The sequence below is a fragment of the Columba livia genome, chromosome 10 (genome assembly GCF_036013475.1).
Source record: "Columba livia isolate bColLiv1 breed racing homer chromosome 10, bColLiv1.pat.W.v2, whole genome shotgun sequence".
Taxonomy (NCBI): domain Eukaryota; kingdom Metazoa; phylum Chordata; class Aves; order Columbiformes; family Columbidae; genus Columba; species Columba livia.
The window spans coordinates 22422956-22450472 of NC_088611.1; the positions used below are offsets into that span (position 1 = coordinate 22422956).

At 56.4% G+C, this 27517-nt stretch overlaps 1 protein-coding gene across 3 annotated transcripts in view; it reads right to left on the reverse strand.

Annotated features, from left to right (window-relative positions):
• The window catches only part of SRGAP3 (SLIT-ROBO Rho GTPase activating protein 3), an 81070-nt gene that overhangs the window by 22057 nt on the left and 31496 nt on the right, over positions 1-27517 (reverse strand). For all 3 annotated transcript variants that reach the window (XM_065075833.1, XM_065075832.1, XM_065075831.1), the window contains exons 2-8: positions 21330-21522; positions 20358-20520; positions 15484-15546; positions 10659-10844; positions 9657-9785; positions 587-808; positions 50-151 (exon numbers count right to left, since the gene is read on the reverse strand). In XM_065075833.1, coding sequence (XP_064931905.1) covers positions 50-151; positions 587-808; positions 9657-9785; positions 10659-10844; positions 15484-15546; positions 20358-20520; positions 21330-21522 — 1058 coding nt within the window. The remainder of the gene's footprint in view (positions 1-49; positions 152-586; positions 809-9656; positions 9786-10658; positions 10845-15483; positions 15547-20357; positions 20521-21329; positions 21523-27517) is intronic.

Below are 27517 nucleotides of genomic sequence, written 5' to 3' on the forward strand. Positions count from 1 at the left end.
AGCAACGCTGCCCACGAGGCCAAACGCGACACCCGCGGCAACTCCTCACCTCTTCGTTCTCTATCTTGAGGGTGGCGAGTCGCGACTGCAGCTGGTGGTACCGCATGAGCAGCTCGGTCTGCACAGGCTGCTGCGCGCTGACCTGGCACACCTGAGACGGGAGAGCGGTCAGGGGGTCACGCACCGACCGGACACACATTTAACACCAAAATTATTCTCTCGGGCACCCACAAGCTCCTCGCAGCTCCAGCCAGGCTGCGTCACCCGCGTTCCAATCAGCAGTGCCTGGACCCGGCCAGCACAAAGCTGCCCTCTGAAGTCTCCCAGTTAGAGCAGGTAAATCAAAGCTCCCCTTTACAAATCTGTTGGGCAGTTCAGCTGCGAATCAAACCACAGGCTTCCTAATTGGGAGAGATATGGAGCGAGAAGCAGACTGAGAGGAGGAGTGCTAATGAGCCAAGCGTCTCATTAAGTAAAGAAACACAAATAGCAGCATGTGAAGACAGAACAGAGGGGGATAAGGAGTCAGAAATCATTTAATGGGGATGTTAAGGGAGGAGGAAGCCAGCCCAGGCCAGCACACTACCTCATCCCCCATGTGGGGCTGGAACTCGAACTTCAGCGGAGGGCAGAAGACCTGGTTGCACATGTCCATGATGGTGTGCTTGTCGCTCCGCGCGTCCAGGTTGTCCACGGCGTTCTCGATGATGTCCAGGCCCTCGTGGCGGGAGGTTTCCAGGTTGTACTCAGCAGACAGGTATGTCCGGAAGGTCCGAGCGAGGCTGGCGTGGAATCCCAGATCACAGCACTGAGAAACACCGATGAAGGGTCTGGTCATACAAACGATCCCACCCTTCTTCTTGGGGGTAAGACATCCAAAACAACACTGTATGCCCCAGAGAAACAGCAGCCCTGTCATACCGGGCTGTATTTAACCGCACAAAGGCCGGCGGACGTTCACACAAGATGGCACTGCAAGACGTGCCCCGCAGTACGTGCACATCCTTTTATCCTCGCCAGGCACTGCTGGCTCCCTCACAACAGAGCAACTTCTCATGCATAACTGATCATTCTCATGTTCACCTTGGGGAAAACGATAAAACTCTGAGCTAATTGCTGCCAAAATACTGTACGTTAGACAAAAGCCTGTTTTTAAACTCTCTTCTCGATATAATTGAGTTTGGCATGTTAAGTACAGCAATGGCACAGGCATTTGCTGCTATGAACGCTTGATCACGGCTGAGCAAAAAGCAACTCTCAGCAACCCCCGCCCGTCCGGAGCGGCGCCCTGGCACAGCACGGGCCCGCGGGGAGCGGGGACGGGCACCCCGGAGCCACCCAACGCTCGGAGACGTTGTCTGCGGGGAAAGGCGAGAGGGAGGACGCGGGAAGCAGCAGGAGCGCGGCCCATGGGCTGTGAGGAGAGCGCGGTGAACACGGGGGCTGCCTCCAGAACGGGGGCACTTCTGGTTCTGGGATGGAGGAGAGGGCGGGAGCTCCTGAGAGAGGATGTAAAGTTGGGTAATTCTGGCTGTAGCCTCTGTGAGGTGTTTCGTAATCCTGCGTCCCCAGCACACCCAGCGCTGTCTGGGGCACAGCCGGTCACCACAAGCGGTGGCAGTGACACACAGTCCACAGCTTGACCTGCGGACATACACCAGGTGCAGGAGGGTTGTGGGTCACAGGGACACCCCGGTGGGACAGGGACACCCATGAGAAACACCTCCCACAGTGCGCAGCACCGCACTGACCAGCGCCAGCAAACTGCTGTTGTCACGTGAACGCGAGCCCAGGACAGCTTGTATTAGGAAGCTGAGATGCTTCGCTGCCGCGCAGCTTGAAGAACAAGCAGAAATCCTCACCTCACCAAACCCACCCCGGCACGGGGTCAGTGGCTTCAGCCCCAGCAGAACCGCCGCCAGGAGCACCAGCACGGCACAAAAATCTCCAGAAAAGAGCAGGAAGATTGCCAGCATATTCTTATTGACCCAAAATGAGACCAGATTTCCACAGCGGCAGAACGCCTGCTGGGAGCTGGCGTGTCAGAGGAGCCTCCTCCGGCTCTCCGGCACCCACAGGCATCGCTGAACCGACGCTGAAAGGCGTAAAAAGCGATTCTGCATCAGAACATCAGCACTGACAAACCTGAAGTGAAACACAGAAGCTCGGCTGGTGCTACAAGCAGCTCCAACCGAAGACGTCGTCCTGTGCTTTCTGCCGATCCGAAGCGACAGCCCTCAGCTCAGATCAAGTCACAGAGCTGTCTTTGGTTTAGTCTGTGCGGAAAGCAGCGGTAAAACCACACCGGGCCGGCTCCTGCTCACAGACACACGAGCACAGCCCGCCCCATCCAGCCGTTTAACGCAGAGAAAACACATGTGCAATAATGAGGATTTTTGCAGGAATTATCAAACGGTCATAATCCACCACTTATGCGTCTTCTATTTAGCTTCTAATCTTATTACTGGAAAATAAGGGCAGTTAAGGACTGGTATAGCTCTGCCTTCACAAATCAGCAAGTACCACATAAAACAAGGAATCAAGGCAAATTTCTATTCACTGCTTGAGGCGAAACCTTGTTCTAGCGCCGCGAGTCCCTCCCACGGGACAGCCTTATTGTGAACGCCTGTGCGAGCGCTCGGGGCTGCACAGAGGAACCCCGAGTCGGGATGCGGCCCCACAGCTGCCCTGGCCCCGCGGCCGTGCGGGTGCACCCCCTGCCCGCAGGCAGCCCGGGGCGGAGCGGGGTGCGGTGTGGGCAGGTTCAGGGTGCGGGCAGGTTGGGATGCAGGCAGGTTCAGGGTGTGGGCAGATTCGGGGTGCGGGCAGGGCAGGTTGGGGTGCGGGCAGGCTGGGGTGCAGACAGGTTCAGGGTGTGGGCAGATTCGGGGTGCGGGCAGGGCAGGTTGGGGTGCGGGCAGGTTCAGGGTGTGGGCAGATTCGGGGTGCGGGCAGGGCAGGTTGGGGTGCGGACAGGCTGGGGTGCAGACAGGGCAGGTTGGGGCCCCAGGCCCCCATGCCGACACCGGGGCAGGATCTGCTCTCCCACCACAACCCACCGACTGCAGTTCTGAGTCCTGAACACGGGACTGTGCTCTTTTCCCATCACACCTCCCAGCCCCTCGCCGTCGTTCTCCCACCCCCTTGGAAACTGGTGCTATAAAAAGAATTACAGCAGGAGAAAATCGCCGCCGCTGCTCAAGGCCGGGAGTTCCCGAGGCATACAGGACAACGGCTGAACGGCACAGGATCCGAGGAACTGGGGCTCAGGGTATTGCCAGCTGCTCTGGAGGAAAAAAGTCCCTGTGCAAGCTCCTCTTGACCCCGATGCCGAGCTCGTGCTGAAGCAGCGGGTATCCGCAGGGCCCAGACCCCGGCTCCTACCGAGAACCAGGGCAGGCACTTCGCTCACAGCTGCGGCCCTTGAAGCCGCTGGTGACCAGCACCGCGCCGGCTGCTCCACAGCCCGGAGCCCAGAGAACAGAGCGGGACTGCCGTGAACTCCCAGAGCAACACACAAAGGGGAGGGGAATACTTCAAACTCCCGCTCCCAGCTCCAGAACAAATGGCATTTTCTCACTCCTCTCATCCCTTTGATGGAAAATAAATTAGAACCACAAATAACAAGCCTCAGTCCTTCTGCAGCGCCTTTCATCTGGAGAGCTCAAAGCTCTCTGTGCATTAATTCATTCAGCCTGGTAATGCCCCTGCAAGGGGTGGAAATATTACAGTGTCCAACTGGAGAAGCAAACAGACAGCCCGGAGCTCGAGCAAGCTCGTTTTGGCCCAAACGGCATGGCCATCGCCCATCTGTGTGTGACTCACCCGGCGCAGCACCGTGCGGAGGGGCCGGGGTGTCGACTGCGCCGCCACTCCCCTGCGCCCGACCCCGCAGCCCGGCGGCCTCGGATCTCCTCAAAGCAAGCGGCCCGGCCCGCCCAGCCCAGCGCTCTGTCCCAAGCAGCGCCCACGACAACATCTCCTCAACAGCATCTCCCCAGCAGCCACGGCAGCGCCTCCGGAACTACTCGTTCATTTTCAGCCGACCGGGGAACGCCGTGTGGGTCCCGGTGGGGGGCGCAGGATCCTCCCGGCCTTCACAGCAATCGCCCCGTGCCCTGAAGCGTGAGATTGGATTATTTCTAATCAAGGGTTCTTTAACTATAAATATTACAGAGCCAAATATCATGTAGCCCTTTTCAAAATCTAGCCATAGTTAATTAACTCTATGGTCTCTGGAGCACGTTTCTTTCTGGAGGATTTTTAACCTGCATTTTATTGTGCTCCTTAGTCTCTCTGCAGCAATTCCCTCCCCCATGTGTTTTCTTAGGGATGTTTCAATGTTGTTGTTTGCTGGTTTGGGTTTTTGAGGGTCAGGGCTTTTGTTTGTTTGGGGCTGGTGTGTTGGTTTCGTTTTGTTACGATGAACACATTGGTAAATTAACCTTTCAAAGGACGTGAGTTCCTGTCAAACGGCTGGGAAAAGCAGCCCAAGTATCAAGGAGAAATCACTTTTCTGAAGTAAAGCACTGCTGCTTTGTTGTACCAAGCTAATAAAGTTTATCAGACAAAGACTGATTATGGTCTTCAGGCTGTAAAATTTACAGACTGCACGACACTTCTAAATCGTAAAACAATCCGCACGTTTAGTTTAGCAAGCCAGTTCAAGTGTCTGTGGTATCCACGAGGGGAATACATCATTTACTGCGTGCAAACTTTGGCAAAAAAGGTAGTCTTGCCATATTATTATTAAAGCCAGGACCAGCAACATTTAAGGAACGTGTATTGGTTGGACTCTTTCAGTTCAATATAGTACGTCAAAAACAGCTTAGTGTAAATCGGTGTCAGTAGTAGAGCGTCATGATTTATGGTTCCTGCTTACGAACAGGTAGCTGTCATTAATAACTTGTGTTCAGAAGAGTAACAGAAGTTTACCAAACCAGGGTACTGGTATATGAAAAGACGACGTCCCATTTCTGAATGGAAACCAAGCAAACGCAGCAAGCAAACGCAGCACCGCCTTCCCATCGTCTCCTCATCCACGGAAGCGCTGTGTTGAAAAAGATCATACAAATGTAATCCTTTTTCTTCTATCTGTTCTCCTAACACGCATGAAGCTTTGAACGGCATATGGGTATTTGTGGTTTCATCACCCGCTTCCCTGCGGCGCCGCAGCACCTTGCCCGCGGTACCTGTGCCGGGGCTCTGCCGCTCCGGCACGCGCTGCCGCCCCCGCGGTGGAGCCGCAGGGCTCGCCCTGCACCGCGGCACCTGAGGGGTTTGTTCTGCCCGGGAACCCACACCCGGAGCTCTGCACCCCGAGCTTGTCCGGGGGTGTCCGACGGGGGGGCCCTGCAGCAAACACCCGCCCCAGCGCCACCGCTGCCTCCTCAGCCCTGCAAAGCTCCCAAACCCGGAGCGTCACCTCCCCGAGCCTCCTCCTGACCGGCTCAGGTGACACTCCCAAACTGCTGCACTGCGGGACACCCGCAACAAGGACACAGCAGCCCTGCGGTGACGGTACCGAACCCCGAGGCAGCCTCGTTCCTCCCCATGGAAGGCTCGTTCTTTCCGTTGCTGCGCTGCTGCGTTCCTTCGCAGGCCCCTGCAGGCACCGCGGCCGGGGCGGCAGACGCTGCTCCAGGTGACAGCGCCGTGACCGCACACACCTGGCTCTGGGGCTGGCACAAAGCCCACTCAAAGGACAGCGTGGGAGGAACCGCTGGGCCTTTGTGGAACCAAAAGGCTTTTTATGCTGGAAAAATTGCTTCAAAACAACAGCGCAAGCCCCCGAAAGGCCCCCCTGCTTGTATAAATAGGCATCTTTTCATCACAGCCGGTGCTGCCAGGCAGAGCTGCCCAGCCGGCGATGTCCCGTGCGATCACACGGGGAAAGGCCACGCGAATGCGGCGCTGGCCCGGCAGGCACGGACATGCCTGGGCAACCAGCCCCCCGAACACGGGCTGTGGGACCTGCCCCAACAGACCCGAATGACCTGTCACTGGACTCAGCACCTCTGAGTCTCCCCCTTATTTGGGAGGCTGAACCCTGCACACAAACGCGCCCACGGTGCAGGACCGCGGAGGGCAAAACCCGAGCAAACCCGAGCAAATGCGAGCATCGCGGCCAGTCCCACCCGTCAGCTCGCGGAGCAGGGAGAGCAGCCCGGCTCCCGGCCCCGCACAGCACCCAGCGCCAGCTGGAAACAGACACTTCTCACTTGCTCTGCTGTGTTCTCTTTTATCCTCATTTCTTTCTCTGCCTTTCTCTAAAGATACTACGCATTTATACCCGTATTTTCCAGCCTCTACTCTCCTGCCACTGCTGCACAACCTGGAGCTTTACTGTGAGCTGAGTCGAGCCAGCTGCAGATCTTTGATGCAACAATTTTGGCTGCTGCTTCTGTTTCTTAAGTTGACCGAGCATCACTTGGCCATGTGAAAAATGGCAATGCCATCGGCCAAGTTTTCTACGGACTGAACAATTTGGCAGTAATGCATAACACTGAATTCCTTGGAATTCTCCTCCTTTCCTTGCTTGTTTGTCTCCGATACGGCACACGCACTAATCCCTCCAGAAGCAAGCTGCTGTTCCCAAGGGATTTACCAGAGGCCGAACGAGTTCTGGTGGATCAGTCCGTATTGACACCGCTACATTTCACTCCGCTCCATCTAGAGATATCTTTCATGTGGCCACTTCAGAATATTCTGCAGCCATTTCACACTGAAATCCAGAGGGATGGATAAGCAGCTTTATCTCCACTTCACATATGTGGCCAAAGAGATTAACTTGGTCACACAGTTAATAACAGAAATGCGAGACGAACCCAGGCGTTTTAATAGAACACATGGTTCTTTGAGGGAAGAGGCACAACGGCATACTTTAAGCCCAAGTCTAATTTGATCCGTCTCTGTATTCTTCTCTCTTTGTAAAGGACAAAACAAAAAGGCCGCTGGAGACGGAGGGAGGGACGGACACGCTCTGCGCCGCTTCACGGCTCCTCTGATCGAGTTTTCCATTTCTCATTAAAACTGCAGCCCGGGGAGGACTCTCCACCCTCCCCAGAGCAGCTGGGACCTTCTTTCTCGCCAGAGCGCAAGATTAGCACGACGGCTTTGTGACAAAGTCACTGCTCCGCGGTGCCGCCGAGGGCACGGGAAATGTCAATGCCGTCCCTAACAGATGACACTGAGCCGCCTGGGATTTGGGGGAAACGCTGCTAAATTAGCTGCTCCAGTGTCCTGACGGTTCGGATTTGCCTACAAATCAAAAACCCGCACACAGCAATTTGTGCTTGATGTGCAGGGTGTGCGGAGCCCCCAGCGCTCCCGCGTCCTGACAGGCAGCGCGGGCATCGCTCACCGGCCCCGGGAGCCGCGGGGTCTGCACAGCTGCGACCCCCGGGCACCGCTGCGGCCCGGCCAGCCTGGCCGGGAGCCGAACCCACCCGGGAACCGGCCAGGAGCCGAACCCACCCGGGAAGCGGCCGGGAGCCGAACCCACCCGGGAAGCGGCCGGGAGCACAGGTGCAATTCCCCGGCCCTGCTCCGAGCCCAGGGAACTCATGTCCTGCGCGTCCACAGCCCGGGTCTGCAAACAGCGCTGTCCCTGCTGAGAGGCACCGTCGTCTTACCGGTGCTAAACCCACTGACACTGAAACACTCCCTTTAAAACTACATCTAGAAACACCCGCTTTCATTCTGCTTGCTGCAGTTCACGCACCCACAGGAGGCCCCTGGCCGTGGCTGCACCGGCGCCGCGTCCCCCGGCACCTTCTGCCAAACCCCTCTGGCCATGCTCCTGCCAAATATATTGAATTTGCACAAGAGTCCGTTCACATAAACTGCTCTTCCTTGTGGAGCTTTAGAATCAGGACACCCGTGTGCAGCTCGCACATCCAACACTGTTTTCTTTGGCGAACAGAATGCGTAAGCAGCGGAATTCAGCCGCGCAGAGCTGAACGTGCTCGAGTCAAAGTCCCCTGAAGGGGTTCCTGAAGTGCGGCACAAAAGCCATCTGCTGGCTCCAGGGGAAGCGCCAGCGAGGAAATAACGTTGGGAGGAATAATATAAACAGCCAGAACTAAAATGGAACTCGGCAGCTCTCCGGGAAATCAAAGTCCTCACAGCACCATGAAAATAAGTCATTCTTGCTTAAAAACTAATAAGTGGGAGAGAATATACACAACAAAAAGCAGAAACCCCACAGATAAATCAAGGTGTTATCATACCTTGCTGTTCAAATGTTTCCATAATCAAGTTATTAGTCTTTCAATATGACTAAATACATCTTAAATAATAAAGAGAACAAAAAGAACATACTGAGAATATTTTATCGTATCTCAAAATCTTGAATCATCAGGGGTTTTGCATCAGACTTACTTTAATTAATGCTTAGAAGAATAAATATACGTTAGTAGCTTAGTAAAGGAGATAAATACTCCGGCTCATTTTTAAATTGTACATTTAGGGAATGACGAAGCCAGACTAACTCGGTACTTCGAGATCAGTTATTTATGTGCTTGTTGGAGCAACCCCAGCAGGAGGAAACCACACAGCGCAATCCACACCACTGTGAAGACACCTATTAAAGGAAGAAATGGGAATCTCTTCCCTTGAATCATTTGAAAGCAGTTTGTAGGCGTCACTGATGCACACGAGTCCCAGTCCCTGCCGCCGCCGTTCGGTGCGGCGAGCTGTGCGGGCACAGCCGGGCGGCGGCTCCACCGCGCTCAGCGGCCGGGACAGCGGCACAGCCCGGGGAGCTGGAAACAAACACCTTCCTTCAACAAGGACAACGAGGAGCACCTGATCTTCAGAAGAGTTTATCTGTTCCCAACACAGACTAATGGATGGGCCAGGGGAAGCCCGGCCTCAAACTCCAGGAGCTGTGGGCCCGGAGAAGACGCAGCCGCAGGACGCCGCGCCGGCGGGAGCCACGGCCGGCGACGCCTCCGCTTGAACACGAGGGAAAGGACCAGGTCTGCGCGGCCTGGAGGCAGAGCCGGCGTGCACCGCACCCAGACCCCAGCCTGGAAACATTCGAGCCATGTCTGGTTTGTAACTGAAACACGGTTCAACCCAGAATCCCCTGTTACGTGCTCAGGAAAGCGTTGGGCTCAGGCTGGTTCATACCCTGCAGTTATAACAAAAAACTGCATCTTTTTTCCCAGACACGGCTGCAAGAAGTTTCTATGTGGCATAAATACGAATCAATGACTGCTGTGCGATCACGTGGCCACCATAAAGCTCCGGAGCGGCTGGCTGAGCGCTGCCCAGGAAAGCTGTGGACACGACGTCCCTGAAGCGATGCCGGCTGGACGGGCTCCGAGCAGCCCGAGGCACCGAACGTGTCCCGCCCGGGGCGGAGGGCCGGACGAGATCGTCCTGAACGGTCCCTCCAGCCCCAACCCTTCTACGGTTCTGTGACTCCCACGTAACGGCAGCTCCGGCTCTGCTCACACACCCGCACCAGCGCGTGTGCTGGGGGGAAAAAACACCACAGGGAAAATGTATCCAAATGTACAGCACATTTTCAGGCCCCAGTCAAACCTATTTTAAAGCGCCAACAGATGCCCCTTCATCCCCAGCAACTGAGAGCACACTTGCGGACCAAACGTGCTCAGGATGTAGCTGTGCAGGGAGGCAGCACTTACATCGATGAGGTCGGAGACGTCGTGGATGTAGTATTTACTGACAGCGGCGTTGGTGGCGGCCAGGTTCAGCAGGTAGTCGTTCCGGGCTTTAGTACACTTCAGCTTGTTCTCAGAATATTTGGCTTGTCTCTGAAAAAGCAGAATGGAGCGTCAGAGTACAAACAGGATGCTCCTTTCACAGCTTCCCTTCTGCAGGGCCCCGCAGCACCCTGCAGCCTGGGCGTGACACGTTAATTAATACAATTGGTACTGGGTATGGAAACAGGCACCCTTGCCGGGACGGAGACCGCACCTGAGCGCCCTGGTTCCGCCAGCCAAGGCACAGCGAGCGCGCTGTCGTGGCGCTTTTGGCATCAATCAAAACTACAGGGCCAAATTTTCCTCCCCAATACGCTGACATACATTTGGACTCACTCCAGATTCGTGCAGCTGTATCGAAGTGGAACCTGGCCCAGAGGCCCAAGATACAAAATATAGAATAGGACACAGAATTCAAAACTCCGCAGGGAAGCAGATGCGCTCAGATCTGGGGCATTTGCTCAGGCAGATCACTGGTCTAACGGTTCAACCCCTCAAAGCAGCGGCTGCTAGACAGCGTCCCTGCGCTGGGACACGTGAGCAGAGCCGTCCCGGCTGGCAAAGCTATGGCTTTTTCTCCAAAATTAACAGAAAAGTTACAGTTTTGGAGATGCTGCGATCATTGAAGCCAGAATGGAGTTAAGTGTTTTGCCTAGCAAAGCCAACTAAATGCTGCACTTCACTCCCAGACGGTCTGCAGAGGAAGAATCACAATTATTTCATAGCGCTGACGCTTGTCTTGCCTGCCACGAGCCTCGGGCGGAAGGAACCCTGGGACAGAAGTCAGGAGCAAACCGCGGCCCCGCAGCAGGCGGGTGTGCGGGCGGCGGCCGTGGCCGTGCCGGGGCAGACGCCGGTGCGGGGCCTCCTCGGCGTCCGGCGCAGCCTGGGCTCCCAGCTCCCGCGTCCTTCCCTCTCACCCACCTTCTCCTTCATCTTCTCAATCTTCTTGACGGAGCTGCGCCGCTGGGGCCGGTCCTCGTGCCGCAGCAGGTTCACGCTGATGTCCCCTGACTTGTTGAACTGCTTCTCCTCCTGCTTCTCCGCCTCCTTCAGCTTGCTCTCCGCGCTGATGCTCTCCGCGTGGTACATGTGGTAGGTCTTCATCACCTGGGGAGACAGGAGCTGCTGTGCCGCCTGCCCCATGGCCACACGAGAAGGTGAGAGCCCCGGGCAGCCGGAGCAGCCTCGGCGGTGCCTGGGCGGTCTGCGGCCACCGCAGCGTTAGGGAACCAGGTGGGAAGAAGAGCCCATAAAGTCAAGCCCATCACTAGCCCTGTTCCCAAACGGCACAGAGCTGGTGTAAGGACCGTCACCCCGCCGCAGGGCCAGGCTGAGGTGTGCCGCACAGAGCGCCTGCACCGCCATGCAGGGACAGGACTGCCAGTGCTTGCGCCTGGGACAAGGGCTCCATGACAAGAGACTGCGAGGAGCCCAAAGTCAACCTGAAGTCACTTCTGACCCAACCCTCTGCTCCTACACTCAAACCTGCTAAGCCAACCCACCAACATAAGCCCTGCTGTACCGTCCTGACAGCAGATCCCATCTGGAAGGTGAAGGAGCCACAGTTCCCAAGCAGCAACGGAGTTTGTCTCTGATCAGCATCAAATTCTGTTGCTGCTGGGGTAAGCACAGTCAGTGCCAGGGCGGGCTGCAGCGACAGCGAGTCCTTCACACTCAGGATCACCATCAGTGATGCTGATCCACTGCCAGGAAAACTGCAGGCAAAACCTCCACCGCAGCCTCTCCTTGCAGATACAGAAGCCCAGAGGGCACATTGTGATCATTTTAATGGGACTGGCAAGAGGAACACATCTGCTCTCCTCTCTTTATGCCTTTAGTCACGTTGTCCCCTTTTATCATCTCCCCTGGGCATGAGGATGTTCAGTTTCACATCGCCTTGACAAGGCCGGAGGTGCCGGCTCCTCGCTGCGGATCGGCTCACGCAAACCGCCCGGGGTGCAGGGCCCGGGGCACAGGAGCCGCCGGGGCACAGGAGCCGCCGGGGCACAGGAGCCGCCGGGGCACAGGAGCCGCCGGGGCACAGGAGCCGCCGGGGCACAGGAGCCGCCGGGGCACAGGAGCCGCCGGGGCACAGGAGCCCTGCATGAGCCCTGATGAAGAAAACACAGAGTCTTCCTCAGCTACGACTGTTAGCAGGAGCCAGGAGCGTTTGGCTTGGACGAGGCTGGGCTGAACCATATGATCTCTCCTCCTGCCAAGCACAAACGTCAGCACAAACGGGCTCCAAGTGCCGCAGCGAAGCACAAATGTGCCACGGCCGGGAGCCGCGGTTCTAGGCAACTGCAAGACCGTAAGCAAAGGCTTGTGCCTTGTTCCTGCGCTGTTTTAGTTCAAAATCCTGCAAAATCTAACACTGATTCAAACAGATTTCAGACTGTAGCTCCTGCAGTGCATCATAGGACACACAAAACCATTTCCAGGTTTTTCCTAAGGAGAAAGACAAGTGGATTCGCAGAGCCCTCCTCATCCTCACTGTCCCCATCTTCTCCTGAAAAACTCAGAGGAAAAGCCCTGCACTTGGGTGCAGCGCGGCAGGAACGAGAGAGGCTTCGCCAGCCCCAGAGAGGCTTTGCCAGCCCCCAGAGAGGCTTCGCCGGCCCCCAGAGAGGCTCGCCGGCCCCCAGAGAGGCCCCGGTGCAGTGCGGCAGAAAAGCCCAACGACGACACAGCAGCCCAAAGTGCCTGTTTTCTGTGAAATCTGAAGCTTATGGGAAGGTTACCCAGCCTGAAAGACTTGAGCACCGTTAGCAGGTTGTCTCTGTTCCCCAAGGCAAGCGCAGTGCAGCCGGAGCCGCGGGACACGCCAGGCAGAGCCACACGACACACCGCGGCCTGGGACCCGCGCCGGCCCCCGATGACCTGCTGCTTGTGGTCTGGGACCCGCACCGGCCCCTGCCAACCCGCTGCTCAGGGCCAGAGGAAACGTCCCCAGCAAAGGCCCTTTTATCCCTGCTTGAACCTGGAAAGGCAACACAGGAACCAGGTTTATTAAAAAGACTTTCCAAGGAGTCTTAAAGTGCAAAGGACCCACCGCGGCCACGCCAAAATACTTCCCCTGGGCTTCAGCACCCGTGTTGCTGAAACAGATTAAACAGCTGGCTGTGCCAACACGCTTGGAAATCCGGGGGATATGTCTGTTTGTTTCAGTATCTGCCTTAATTTTGCCTGGGCAGCACCTGCACCGCAGCAATCGGCCCTTCGATCCGCAGCTCCCTCGCGCCCTCTTGGCATCGCGATCGAGCCGCACCGTCCCTGTCCCGGTCCCACAGCATCGTGTCAGAAAGAGAGACTGCCACAGCTGCATCCCAGGGACCTTTCTGCAAATAACTTAATTAGCTGCAGTGGAGGCAGAAAAATATGTTCCAATGTTCATTAGTTAGTTAACAACACAAGTTGTGTTTTCCAATATTAATACCAGGTTCTGGATAGAGGCCATTGCTGAAATACCAGCACAAATGGCACGGCCTGCTGCCTTCAGCTAGCAGCGCTCGTTTCCAACCAGCTCGTGAGCAGGGGCAGCAGATCAGCGCCAGGGTCAGTGCTCACCCGCTGAGGGTCCCCTCTCGCTGGACACCCCGCACAGCGCTCCCCACGGAAAGGGAGAACTGCCCACAGCCCCTTCACGTCCTGCTGCACAGGTGCGATGGCTGCTACGGGTAGTTTTAACCTGGGTAATGCATCTGTACATATTATTTTAATTAATACAATTGATTTCACAGTTATTAATCCTCTGCAACAACACCTAGTGACCAAGAATCTCCCCAGCTCCCATCACGGGACTCTTACGGACGTCTCCACCTGCCTTCGGCTCCAGCTGCGTTATGGCAAACGAAGCCAAACATCACACAGCGCATTGTCATGAACCACACAGCAAACACCAAACGGAGCGCTGGGGTCACTGCTGTTCCCACCCGAACCCTGGCCTGACTCCTGCGCGGAGGAACGCGCACGGTACAGACAGGGACCTGTGAGCAGAGGAACGGACGCTGCAGCTCGGCACCTGCTGCAGTCCGCGAGCAGGAACCAAGAGAATGAAGCTGGCTGGAATTCACAGCTACGTTTTCTCTGTGCAGAACTGGTCACAAGCAACTCCTACTTCGGGACAAAGTCACCTACTTCCTATTTAATTAAAAGCAGTGTGGTTTGGGGTTTGGTTCTTTCCACGCAGAGTCCACAGGGTGATTTGCATCAGAACAGCAACAAGGCTGAATTAAAATCAATTTAGGTTTTTTTGGCTTAAGTTTGAGACAGTGAATGCCTGAGAAGCCAAACAAATGATTGTATCGTTTCCACACAGTGCACAGAATTCCCCTTTGGAAGGCTGAAAAAGCATCCAAGCCAGGGCACAGTCACGCTGTGGATACACGGCTCGGCCACTGGCAGGACAAACGACTTCCTTGCGCTGGCCGCAGATAAATGACATTTGACAAAGAGCAGCTCAGTGTCCCCTGAGCTGGGGTCCCTGTGCTGTACCTGGTCACTGTGGTGACACAGGGACACTCCAGAGCAGGTCAGACCTGAGCTGGGGTCCCTGTGCTGTACCTGGTGACACAGGGACACTCCAGAGGCCAGACCTGGGCTGGGGTCCCTGTGCTGTACCTGGTGACACAGGGACACTCCAGAGGTCAGACCTGGGCTGGGGTCCCTGTGCTGCACCTGGTCACTGTGGTGACACAGGGACACTCCAGAGCAGGTCAGACCTGAACTGGGGTCCCTGTGCTGTACCTGGTGACACAGGGACACTCCAGAGCAGGTCAGTCCCGAGGACGCCCAGAGCTCCCCCAGCACACACTGATCTCCCCACAAGCCCCTGTGCAACTGAGCCCCTTCTGCCTGGTGTCCCAAGGACACCAAACTGCTGAGTCCCGCAGGTGACACTCCTGTCCCGTGTCTGGGTTCTGGGAACACCAGTACACAGGTATTACAGTCAGCCCAGCTCCTGTCAGTCTTCCCTTGTTTTGCACCTGTCATGCTGCTGTTGTAATTAATCTTAATTAGTCACTGCCACTAAAATGGCTTGTGACATTCAGCCATCAACAACGTGCTCCCAAATCCCACGCAGGCTTTTTAACCCACCCTGGCCGTGCACCCACACTGCAGGTCTCACCACACCAACCAGTGCAGAAACAAACCTGTTTAGAGAAGATGTACGGCAGAAACTTCAAATCATATCATTCACACCCTTTTGTTTAGGCCTATTTTTCCAAAGATGGAATAAAATGATTCTTTAGGAATAAACCTATTGCAGCGTTATTTATGTACCGGTAACAGACACAACCAAAGAAACCAAACCCATTGTCTCCATTTTCCAGTGCAAGACAGGCTTTATATTGCTTTGGTGATCCTAAACTACAAATAAAATTTAAAACCACAATTGCTACAGGGCAAGAGCCAGAAGCAAACACTATTAGTGCCCGCTATGAAATCCTGCCCGAAGAGCAGCGTCCTGGCTAACGGCGCGTGTCTCACCGGACACGGCAACCGCTCCGCGGGGAGGGGACCCGAACGCACCCCAGCCCAAAGCTCCACGTGTTCCAGCCCGAGCTCAGTCCAGCCAGCACCCAGAGGCCACCAGCGCCTGGCAGTGACACCAGTGACACCGAACGGGCCTCGAGGCACCGCGGAGTGCTGAGGACACCAGGGATCCCAGCAGACCATGCCCAGGACATCTCCTAAGGGACACAGTTATGTGATGCGCGCGGGGTAGGACCAGCTCAGCACTCACCGTGTAAAGCTCGTTGGTGACTTTCAGAAGCTCTTCGTGCATCTGGAGGCCAATCTCCTTACTCTGGAAGACAACAAGAGGAGTGGTGACTGTTATGTTCACAAGGTGCACTTCTGAGAGGAAAATACATTTTGGAGGCAAAACCCTATGACTTTCCAGTACTACAGAAAGAAGAAATGAGGTGACAGGCTTCTCCTGACCCGCTGCCGGTCCCAGCGCTGCCGGGGCACCGGTACGTGGCACCGCAGAACAGGCTGGGGACCTGGCGAGCTGGCGGGCCGGCAGCAGCGAGTCGCTCTCCTCTCTTCTCAAACCAGGCACCAAGCGGATCCCAGCAAAGCCAGATGTGCTGGTTCCCAGCCCTCGCACCCCTCTGCCCGGCGGGTCCCGGCAATCCCCAGCAACGGCTTCCGCGTCCATCCCACAGAGCACAGACCGCAGCAAGCGGGTGATGCTGCCGCCAGCCGCGTTTTCCGGGCGGCTCCCAGCCCGCAGGGCTCTCCTCTCCGCCTCCCGGCTCACAACAGGACGGGGGCACAACCGCTGCTGGAACGTCCATCCGAGCGCGTCCTGCCCGCTCCCAGCCGCGGCCCGCGCCGCGCTCCCGCCGCGTCAAACCAGCCGTGTTTCAGTTCTACGTGCTGTTGTAAAAGAAACAAGCCTGCAGCGTGAGAAATGCCCCGGGGCCCAGAAACCCCATCCAGTATCTTTCCTGCTCTGGGAGCTGAAAAGACATCAGACAGCTGCCAACCCACAATCTGGGGTTTGTTTGTTCCATTTCTAAACATAACACCCCAAACCCAGACGGCCTCCTCTTCCAACAGGCCTGCGACAGTGAGGGTTCAAAGTAAACTAGCGATTTGATTCCCTTCCATTTTCTACAAATCCTTAACAAAATAGAACGTGTGATTCCAAACACGAACACGTGCAGTACAGCAAATCCTCGCAGCATTTCGGAATGGCTGCGTTTCTGTTTGAGGTCGCTGTTCGTCCATGGATCACCCAGCCGGGGTTTCAGAGACCACGACCAGGAACGCCACCGCATTTATTTATCCTGCAAGCACACGGTGAGTGCAGAACGACGGACAGCCCGCTCTGCCCCGCGGGCCGGGCTCACCTCCGCCCTCGCTCTGCGGACCCCACACGTAATGCCCTCCTGCATTTTGGGGGCTGTTTCAGGCTAAGACTAGCAGAGTGCGCAAAAGCCGGGCCTGCTCCACGGCCAGCAGCAGCTTACAGCTCGACTTCGCCTGTTTTCAGCAGCACCCGTGTTTCTGGGGGCGGGCAGGCGGTTGCTGCGTTCTCCGCACTGAGCTGCTCCGCATTCTGCTGCATTAACTCCTCTGTGCAACCTGAATTACACAGCAAACATTTGTGGGTGCACAAATCGCTTGGATTTGCACTCTGCAGTCATACGATCTACCTTGATCTAATAGACTTAAATAAGACACCTGTCGCTGGCCTTGCAACTTCCAGTGCAGTTGGATATTTCAGAACGCAGGTTCCCGGCGCTGCCCAGCCCAAGAATTTCAGGTTTGAGCTTCACCTCGACCACAACCCGCCCTCCTGATCTGTCGGCAGTAGCTCATTTGCTCTGTTCCGACCTGAGCGAACCAAAGTCTTTCTCGAAAAGGAGATATATTACGAAACAGCTGCACCACAATTATATAATAAAGTTTCCAATTTCACAACCACAAGAGCTCAGCAAGCTCCAGAGAAAGTTCACTGCGAGTGTAAGAGCTCCCGGCACCTTCCTCCCTCCGCCGAAGCCTCCGGCACCGCCAGGAGCGCCCTGGCGCCCCAGAGGGCGGCGCCCAGCCCCGCGGTGCCGGAGCCGCAGCCGGGCAGGAGGCTGACAGCTCAGCTCTGCTCCACGCTTGCTGCCTCCCCTTTTATAACAGAAATCGCACGTGTGTGCTTACAGGACACAACACCAAAACGTCCTTCCCGTTCCCTGGCACCATCCGCAAACCCCAAACTCAGCTTAGCCGCTTGCTTTGCGCCTTCCGCTCCCGCTGCAAACCAGTTACTCGCAGGGACAGCAATGGCTCCGGTTCAGCTGGTCTATTAAAATTCCTGCCGCTGCAGACAAAATAGGGGAAGAGGCAACACAGACTACTGGCAACAGAAAGTGCCTATTTTAAAGACAAAGGAAAGAACTCCCGTCCCGACAGACACCACTTCTGCATTAAATCTCCACCCAGGGCACTGCGGTACGGGGCGCAATTAAATTCACTGTCACGGAATGTAATTAAATCTCACGCTGGGGAATAGCGCAGCACGGTTGTTTCAGACGCAGCAACGCGCTCTCCGGTGTGTCATTTCCTGTGCTCCGCGCTCGCGGGAAGCAGCAAACGTCTTGCAGCAGGAGGCGAGAGGGGAGACATGACCTGCCGGGGTTTGTCCCCCGCCGGGGGCACACGCTGACATGTCCTGGTGACAGACTCGCTCCGACAACAGATCAAGCCAGGTCTCCGCAGTAACACCTCTCCACATCTCGTTTACTGCCAGCCTATTAGCAGCATTAGCACACCTCAGTAATCTCCTCCTGCGCCAGGACCGTGACTCACGCTGGGAGCTCGGGGAAATGTGCCCGGTTTGAGCTTCTTCCTCCCCCGGCCGGGCCGCAGGACGGGGGCGCTCGGGCCGAGGACGTGGGTGCCACGTGTTTTTATCAAAAGGCCCAGTAATGGTGTCACCTGTGGCAGCGGCGGTTTCCGTACCCACCAGAGGACAACTGCCCTTTGTCACTGCAGCTACAACCAGCCACTGCCACGGGTAAGGGACACCGTCACTGCGCCACTTTTTAAAAGTGCAGAGACATTCACCGTGGCCGCGGGCTCCTCCCTCGCCGGCACAGCCGCCAGCGGCGCAGCCGCAGCCCGTGTCAACAACCAACGCGCTGGACGCGGGTCTGGGCTCCGGCAAACTCCCGCTGTGGAAACCGGCACGGGCGAGAGGTGACAGCAGCGCCACAACACCCGCCCTGCGCCCCCGGAGCTGCCGCCCCCACCGCGGCGCCGCGTCAGACGCTGAACTCTGAGCCATTGCCAGAAGGCAGACACACGGCTGGTTCAACCGCTGGGATAAAACAAGTGAGGGGCTGGATCGCAGCTGTGCACAACTGTATAGCTGCAATGTGCAGGGGCTCAGCGAACAACACGAGTTCAGAGGGCGAGCCACGTCATACCCTGACGTACTCACACATCCAAAGCCAGGATTTCCTATGTTCCACATCTGGGAAGGGCAAAAATGGAAGGGGAAGAAAGAAAAGAAACCACTGGATGGGAATAACTGCCCATTTTGTAACAAAAGAACTATTAAAGTCCAAATCCAGATTCCACTCACACTTTGTAAACAGCTCCTGCCTTCACAAACAGCAACTGGGAGCATCTCCAGGCTCTGCCCCGCGACCGCCTGGGGAGAACCCCACGGCCCAGCACGTCTTCTGCAGGTAACCACAATTAACAGCTGTAACTGGGATTCCTTCGGAGGCGATTCAGGAATGGACAGGTAACTGACACCTGTCCTCGAGCAGGGAGCAGCAGCTGCAGGTCCCCAGCACCCGCAGAGCCGCCCTGTCCCATCCCATCCTGTCCCCGCGCGGGGACCCGGCCCGCAGCACCCCGCAAACAGGGTCACCAGCAACTCCAGAAACGTGATGTCGCTTCTGCTGCGGCTCTGAGAACCACCCACAGCTCCCGCCAGGCGGCTGCTGAGGCCGGTGGGAGCCAGGACTGGCTTAGCTGGCCCCAGAGCTGGGCCTGGCTCAGTTAAACGTCTCCGGCTCACCCCCGAACACTTGATGCCCGCAGCTCCTCCCGTCCCTCTCGTGGATCTGGGGGGCTCTCCAGCCGGCGGTGAGAGGCGTCAGAGCGATGTGCGGCCAAACGCGGGGACTGCGCTGCCAGGAGGGGAACACACCGCCGTGGTATGAACAAACCGCAACTCCCCAATTCACTGCTGAACCGCCCCCGGGCTGCCAGGGAGCGAGACACAGCTCAGCACCCGGGTCTTTCCCGGCAGAGGACCCTGCACTGATCTATCGCTTCTCAATTACACCCATCCCCGCACTCCAGATCGGAGGTCCCTGCTTCTTTGCTGAGGTTGTTCACATTGACATAACGACAGCACAAAACAAAACCTTCCAGTTCCTCTCTGTACCCACAGCATGTCACAACCCATTAATGGATTCGAGATGGGAGGAATTGAAAGTGACATCTCTGGAAAAAAAACGTTCCCCTAATTTACCATCAAAGAGCAATCTGCATGAGGAGCGAGCAGCTGATCCACAACCGCTGACGCCTGTAACCCCCTGGAGCCGCCGCCTGCCCAGCGGTTCCGCACGGCCTGCCCAGGAGCTCCAAGCACCGCACTCAGCACGCTCGAACCCGGGCGGACTGCAGAGCCAGAGCCACGTCCTCAGCTCCTGAGCAGCGTCCCACCAGCTGCCCGGCCGGGCTGGGCGGCTCAAAGAGCATTTCGGCAGGACGCTCGAGCTCCCACGCTGCGCCCAAGGCTTCTCACCAAACCCTGTGCGACGTGGGGCGCGCGGCCCCAGGTGCCTCTGGGGACAGTGTGCAGCAGGTTAGAAAGATAAATAACCTGAGTATCCCCAAAAGCATCAGCCTCCCTATCCATATTGCGAGCAAATGATGACACAAAATGGGCCTTTTCTGTGATTCAGCTGTGACATGGACTTAGCAGAAAGTCCTGTTACCTTTCTCTGCTTTTTAACAATGTCGGCTTTTTTGTTCCCCTTTAGACTTCCGGGCGGGCACAGTCGTGTAGAGCTCCATAATAACCTTCTGGTTTAGACTAAAAGGCGAGGACGGATCCTCAGCGAGCAGAGCCCTCCACCGCTGCTCCATTACCTTTTTGAAGAGCCTGATGACATCCTCGCTGATCTGCGACAGCCGGACGATGACATTGTTCATGAAGATGTCGTTGAGGGTGGCGTGATCTCTGCTCTCCCGACGCGTCTGCGTCAGAACCAGGTACCAGCAGTTCACAGGGGAAAGCAGGTGCTGATCTTTCCTGCGGAATTGGGGGGGGAATCAAAAAGGTCAGGTGAACAAGTCAAAAAGGAATGTAGTTTTCAAATGAATGCTGTCAGCGTATCAACACCGCCTGCCTCCACCGCAGGCAGGATCTGTCCTGTGTCAGCCATGCTTAAGAGTGTTGTTAAACTGAAAGGAGGATGCTTTCAAAAACCTGCACATATTCACACTTATTACAATTTTCATCACTGGTTTGAGTTTCACACAATTCCAGCATCCAGTTCATACCTCCTATTTCAAAGCTGTGTTTCAAAGCATTTCCAGCCCGGATTTGCCTGGCTGCAGCTCCGCACGGCTGCGCACACAGAAACACGCGTCCTCCTGAAAGCTGCAACGAACGGCACTCCCAGACTCTGCGCCCGAGCCCGAGCCTGCAGGCATGGCCACGTGCAGCCTCAACACGGACACGCAGGGACCAGGCTGCACCAGACACCAGGGTTTATAGCACAGGCATCCCTTTATCTGCACAATCAAACCAGTGCCTGAACTCAAGCCTCTTCAAAAATAACGTCTAGGGGCTTGACTCGAGTCCCTGACTCGTGTTTTTATTGTACTGCCCAGAGAAGCGCACAACAAGTGTAATTTGGGCAGCACAGGTCAGTAACGTTGTGGTGAAAGCCTTGCAAGAAGACGTTTCTGGTTCTTTCTGCGAAGCCTGCGCGAGGTCACCATGGTGCTGTTCAGTTTGCTCCACTCTGGCCTGTGCAGCCACAAACAGACACCTCGTGCAGGAGCAGCACCCAGCCCATGGCGCTGCCCCGCTCTGCCCCAGAAACACCCGCTTACTTGAACTGGTGCTCCCTGGAGCTGCGGATCTTGGAGGAGAAGCGCTCGGCCAGTTTCTCCAGGCTGCGGGAATACTCCAGCTCGATCTCCGCCTTCCTGCGGAAGAACTCCTGCAGGTCCTGCAGCAGCTGCAGCCGCGACTCCGACTGCTGCTCCAGGCACTTGAACTGCTCCACCAGCTGCGTGCGGATCTCTGCAACGACCAGACACGGGTCAGCCCTGCGCTGTCCCGGCAAACGCTGCGCGCTGCTCCGGCTCCGCACCGGCCGCGGGCGATTCAACAATTGCTAAAGCAAACACATTATCTTTCCAAGCGAGAGCTGAAGAATTTCATTCACCAGTCTCATATTAAAACCTTGTTCTTTGTCAAAATAAACAGCTGTGTAAGTGCACGGAGCGCAATCCTCAGAGCTTTTCAATTGCCTTTTTGAAACTAGAAAACGATGCTTCAATTTATCTACAGTACTACCTGAAATCCTGTATTCTTCGCATACAAACTGACATATTATTTGTGACATATGATCACTTGCATGCCTACAGGGAGGCTGACAGCACCGTAAATCCACACTGCTCTCACCCACGTCCCCAGCGCCGGGTTCACCAGCAAATCAAGCTCGTCTTTAACTCAAAGGCTTAAAAAGCCTTTCAGACTCGCCAGGCTCCAGCTCACAAAACACCACGACTTCATCTGTTCTGGGTTTATTGCTTCCTCCTCAGGACAGTCAGAGCTGTGCCAGACACAGGGCAGGGAGAGGAGCCGCGGCAGCCCCGCCGGGTCCCGCTGCCGCCCACAGCCAACCACCATCCCACGGGCAGCGACAGACCCGTCCTCCCGTAACCAATAACCTCAGGCACTCTAACTCTGATCAGCATCTTCAAGTTATCAAAAGACTTTTACTCTTTCTCCTCTTTCTATGCCAGAGTTGTATTTTTCGCCTTGACCAGCCTCACGCTGAGGACACTTCTCTCCCACAGTAAAAGACAAATTGCACTTTTTCCAGCTCCCCCTTCTCACCCACAGCAGCCGAGGCTGCAAGAGCAGCAACTGCTACAGGGGGGAACGCTGCTCGTGAGATGCAGGCGGGCCCTTCGCCCTCTGCAGCAGGAGTGGCACAGCAGGAGCAGTGCAGCAGTGCAGCACACGGTGCAGCAGGAGCAGTGCAGCACACAGAACAGCAGGAGCGGTGCAGCAGTGCAGCAGGAGCGGTGCAGCAGTGCAGCAGGAGCGGCGCAGCAGTGCAGCAGGAGCGGCGCAGCAGCTCCAGCACACGACGCAGCAGGAGCGGCGCAGCGGTGCAGCACATGACGCAGCAGGAGCGGCGCAGCAGTGCAGCACACGGCGCAGCAGAAACGCGCCTCAAGCCGCTCCCGGCGCGAGCAGCGTGCTGTGCACAGCCCTGCGGAGCGTGGCAGGAGGACTCAGCCTGCACCAGGAAGGAGGTATCGAAACTGGTAAAGCTCTTTGGCAAGAGGGGCTTGACCTCATCCTCAGTTCCCTCTGCACGTTCAGCACGGCGAGATGACAGACCGTAACTCACCACAGCAAACTGACAATACCTGCGCTGCCCGAGTGCGCACACACAACATCGCTGCGTTGGCATTGGGAAGCTCAGTGACCCGAAACGAGACAATACATTGGGGCCATTCTAATGCGCGAAATAATCTTGACTGTGCATATATCTACATAAATCCATATACAAACACCTCTACAGGCGGGGCAGGCCAGCCCCACGGATCCCACAGACCCACGGCCACACCGCGGCTCTACCCAGACAATCACTGCTCCACACCAGGTGCTGAACAGAGACATTATTAATGATCACGTGAAGCACTGACGGAAATCACAGAAGACTCATGGACAACGTCAAGGTCTTCACATTTGTGAGGATCCCACATGGAGACGGTTAAAGCTGCCATCCTGAGAATCTAGTACTTTTCAACACTTCTTCATAGAACAACCGCGGAGGGAGCCCGGGCCACCCCCAGCCCGCCAGGTGAGCTCGGAGCTGCAGGAACAAGGACACCTGCAGCCACCTCATTAGCGGGTAAATTAACAACGGCAGCAATGGGACTGGAGGCCACAGGCTGCCTGAAGGTCACCGCAAAAGCTCCTTGGAAGTAACAAATGCTGAGACCTCCAAAGTTCAGCCACCTTACGCGGGACCCTCCGTGGGCACTGCTTTTACAGCACTTCTGTGTGCTACTGGTACCCGGAGAACACAGCACAACTGTTCATCCAAACGCACCTGAGGCTCACACGGGATCTCGGGATGGGACTCAACATGCTGCTCCGACCACCAGCAAAGCCATTTTCTGCTCCCAAAGCCTGCCTGGATAACCGTGTCAAACCAGAGCTGCTTTGTGACCCACCTCACCCCCCGCAGGCGGGGGATGGGGACCCGGGGGACGGGGACACGGGCAGGACCTGGCTCACAGTTGTGCTGCACAGCACCCTGACACCAAAAACAACCCCACTATGTAAAAGAATGGAGCAAAAGAAATTAAAATCCCATTGCAAAAGCGCTCTCAAATAACTGGTGTCAGAGCATCTTGGTCTTTACTCCCGCACCAAAACACGCAGCATCCTGCTCCTGTGGCACCGGGCACCACGCTGAGACAGAGCTGCACGCTGGCAAACACCGATTCTGCATCCCCTCTCCTTCCCCTTCGCACTGGTACACAGAGATAAATGGACTCGCTCCCCTTGCAACGGCACTTTCTACAGCATACAAAGGTACCAGTTTCATAACAAAACATTTTTAAAACCTTCACATTCCCCTGCTGACAAGAGTTTCCTTCCCACACGAGGTCAGTGGAAACTTCATTACACCCCATATGGATCTGACGTCCCCACTCCTGCTGGTGCCAACGCAGGACTCGCTCTACAGCTCTCTGCCTTCCTGAGCAGGTTTGATATACATCTGAAACACAACAACAGATTTGATCTCCAGTTCTCTTTTCACCGTGGACTACAACCCAAGGCGCTCTGCAGAACGGCTCTTAACAGCCCTGACAATGCACGGACATACAGGCAATATCAATAAGGCTTCTGCGATCTCTTCCATTTTCTACCTCTTCCTATTTTTTTCCAGATCTGAGCTGCTGCTGCTCATCCGATCTTTGTACCTGGCCCAAGGTTTGTCCTTGTCTCATACAGGGTCGCTGCAGGCAGCTCAGACAGCAGCAAACAGAGTGCCCGTGGCTGCCGGAGCGCTCACCACTCACACCCCAGCAATGGGAACTCGCTTTGTGCGGGACCCGCAGCCCCACACCAAGCTCACATCACCCGCACGCTGGCCACGAGCCCCACATGCCGGCCATGAGCCCCACATGCCGGCCACGAGCCCCAGTATCCTGGGACAACCCAGGCTCCACGGTGGCACGCGGGTCCCACAGTGGTGAGGATGGTTTGGGGCATCCAGGCATCAGAAAGGCACATCCCAATTTTCACCTACAGAATGTCCTTGTTTCCCCCACTCCCATGGCACGTTGCTCAGACACGTTCTCGTCTCCCCAGCCGGGGCAGGAGCACCTCGGCACGCAGAGCCCAAGGGCACACGGACAGCCCACCAGTCCCAAAGCCGCTCAGCCACCAGCCGTCATGCAAACGGACAGGGCCGCTGACCCGGGAGCTGCTGCTGCATGCTAAATGGAAAAGCTTGGCAGCAAAAAACAAAATGAAGGGCTGCTGCCATCATTAATGCAAAGACAGAAGCAATAACGGAAACATTCTTCAGAGCTCCGAGGTCTCGGTGAGTCATTGCTCACAAACAGCCCCGCCAGCGGCACCGTCACCCCGGCTCCTGCCCGGCTCCGCTGCTGCGTCCACAGGCACCTCCTCTCCATTAACGTGAACCTGCTCTTAAGGAGCCTTTCCAGATAATCATGGAAACGCACAGGCAGGCAGAAAAGCCTTTTTCAACACTTGGGGCTGACTGCCCAGGGACGGGCAGGAGCACTCAGGACACCGTGTTCTCCTGCCCGCACAGGGCGCTGCAGACCAGCCCCGCCAGCTGCCGAGTGAGCCCACCCCTCCATCCCCCAGCCCCTCACCTGCTATGTGAGCCCACCCCTCCATCCTCCAGCCCCTCACCCTCCTGCGCTCCAGACCCAGCGAGTGGGGTCCCAGGACCCCCACCCCGGGCTCCTGCCACGGCCCGGGCTGCCCCTCCACGGGCACCAGCTGGAATCCAGACCAGAACCCCCATCTTCACCAGTGCTGTTTGCGAGCAATGTTCTGGCCAGCAGTACCGCTGTGAGCTGCAGCAGTCCCGTCCGTCACGGGGCAATTAACAGGCCTTTAATTATAACCTTCAACCAAGCACCAACTACATTTCCTGTGTTTGACAAGTATCTCTGCAGTGCCTGACCCCAAACTCTTAAACTTGGGAAGAGAGAGCTAGAAAGAGAAGGACCCTCATGGGAAGAGATCACTCATTGTGACCGGTAACTGCAGGGAGGGGTTCGAAACGTCAGGCACTGTTCCTCCCCGGACACAAGAAGATTCGCAGCTGCTCAGACAGCGTTTTCCAGCAGCCCTCAGCGCCCCCGTGTCAGTGCCCGACAGCAGAGCACCCCCTGCACAAAGTGCCAGGAACGCCTCCAGGGAAAGCTGTTATTTGGTCGCTTTCTCATGTAAGTGTCACCTGCAGACCCACAGCTCTCTGTGCCAGCGGGGACGGGGATGCTGTGCCCGGTGCCACCGTCCCACCGGCCACGCTGAGCTGCAGCACGAGACCAGCGCAACGACCAGCACCCCAGAACTACGGCACAAAGAGGCTCCCCAAGAGCAGCCCACACGAGGCACCGAGATGAGACGAGACTCGGGGGCACTTCCATTGAAGTTCTGGAAACAGGACCTTCGGGGATCCCAGCATTGGTGCAATCACCACCCCAGCAAGACCAGCCCCTGCGCCCCAGGGAGCTCTGCATTCGATGTCCCCGTGTGCCACGGAACTTCCCCAGATTCTGTCCTGGCCTCAGGAAAGTGCTGCTTGGGCTGATGTTGACACCTTGGCCAGGACACCAGGGCAAGTCTCATTCTTTCCCCTCCTCGGCTGTTGACCTCATGCGCTCTGCAGCGAGGACAATGCTGGCAGCCACGCACGCAGCCCCGCGGCGGCTGTGCACAGCCAGATCACACACCCCTGACAACACCATGACGCAGTGCTTTACAAACAACAAAATTATTTGGGACGCACCGTGGCCAATTTCAGCACTCACCAGAGGAAACGTGCTGATGGGGAGAGGTCAGCAGGAAGACAGCAGCGCAGCGCCAGCTCCTTACTAACACGCCGCTTCTTCAACGCATCCCACCCTCAGCTTACCGAAGGATATTTTCCATATGGTCTCATTTTTTAAATATAACAATTAAACTCTAGATGAATGCCACTAGATGAACGCAACTTTTACCAGAGATATTCCTCATTATTATTCACTTATTCCTTGTGTCCTCACACAGTTCACATATTCTCCTGGGCAGGAGAATCTCCACATTCCAGGCGTTTACAAACACCATGTTGAAATCCCAGTCCCAGCTGAGACAGCGGCCAAACTCCCACAGCTTCAAGGGAGCTAGCACTTCATCCCTTGGCAGCACAGGAGTGAGACAATCTTGTTCTCCAGCAGTGATTCTGCAAGTCTGCCCAGCGAGCCCTGGCTCCAGCGCCACGTCCCCCAGCCGCTGGCGAGGGCCGAGCTCCCCGCTGGCTCCAACCACAGCGGGCACCAGCACAGCAAGGCGCGGCGCTGCTGTGCTGCGGCGCCGGAAATCACCGTCTTCAGAACTGGTAAAGCTTCTTAAAACAAAAATCAAAATAGGTTTGAGGTGAGCAGCAGAAGGTACCACAGTTCACAGCTACGTTTACCTCTGCTTGTCCCACCATAGGTCAAAGCAGCACGTGAGACATATTGTGGCGCTTTTTGGTGCCGCACCTTCAACACGATGCGCTGGCCCCACACCACAGGTTTACGAAAGCCCCACTCAGGAAAACCCCGTTTGGTCCCGGCAGAGCCTGTTGCCAGAACAGGCGAGACCATGTGCAGGAACCAGGACCAGCCTCTGGACCTGCTGCAAAGTTCACGTGGGGGCGAGCAGACAAGTTTAGGGTGGGCTGATTAAACAAACCAACTCCACGGGGGCAAAAACCGGTGAGAAACAGGCAGTGGAGAAACCTGCAGAGTGGACT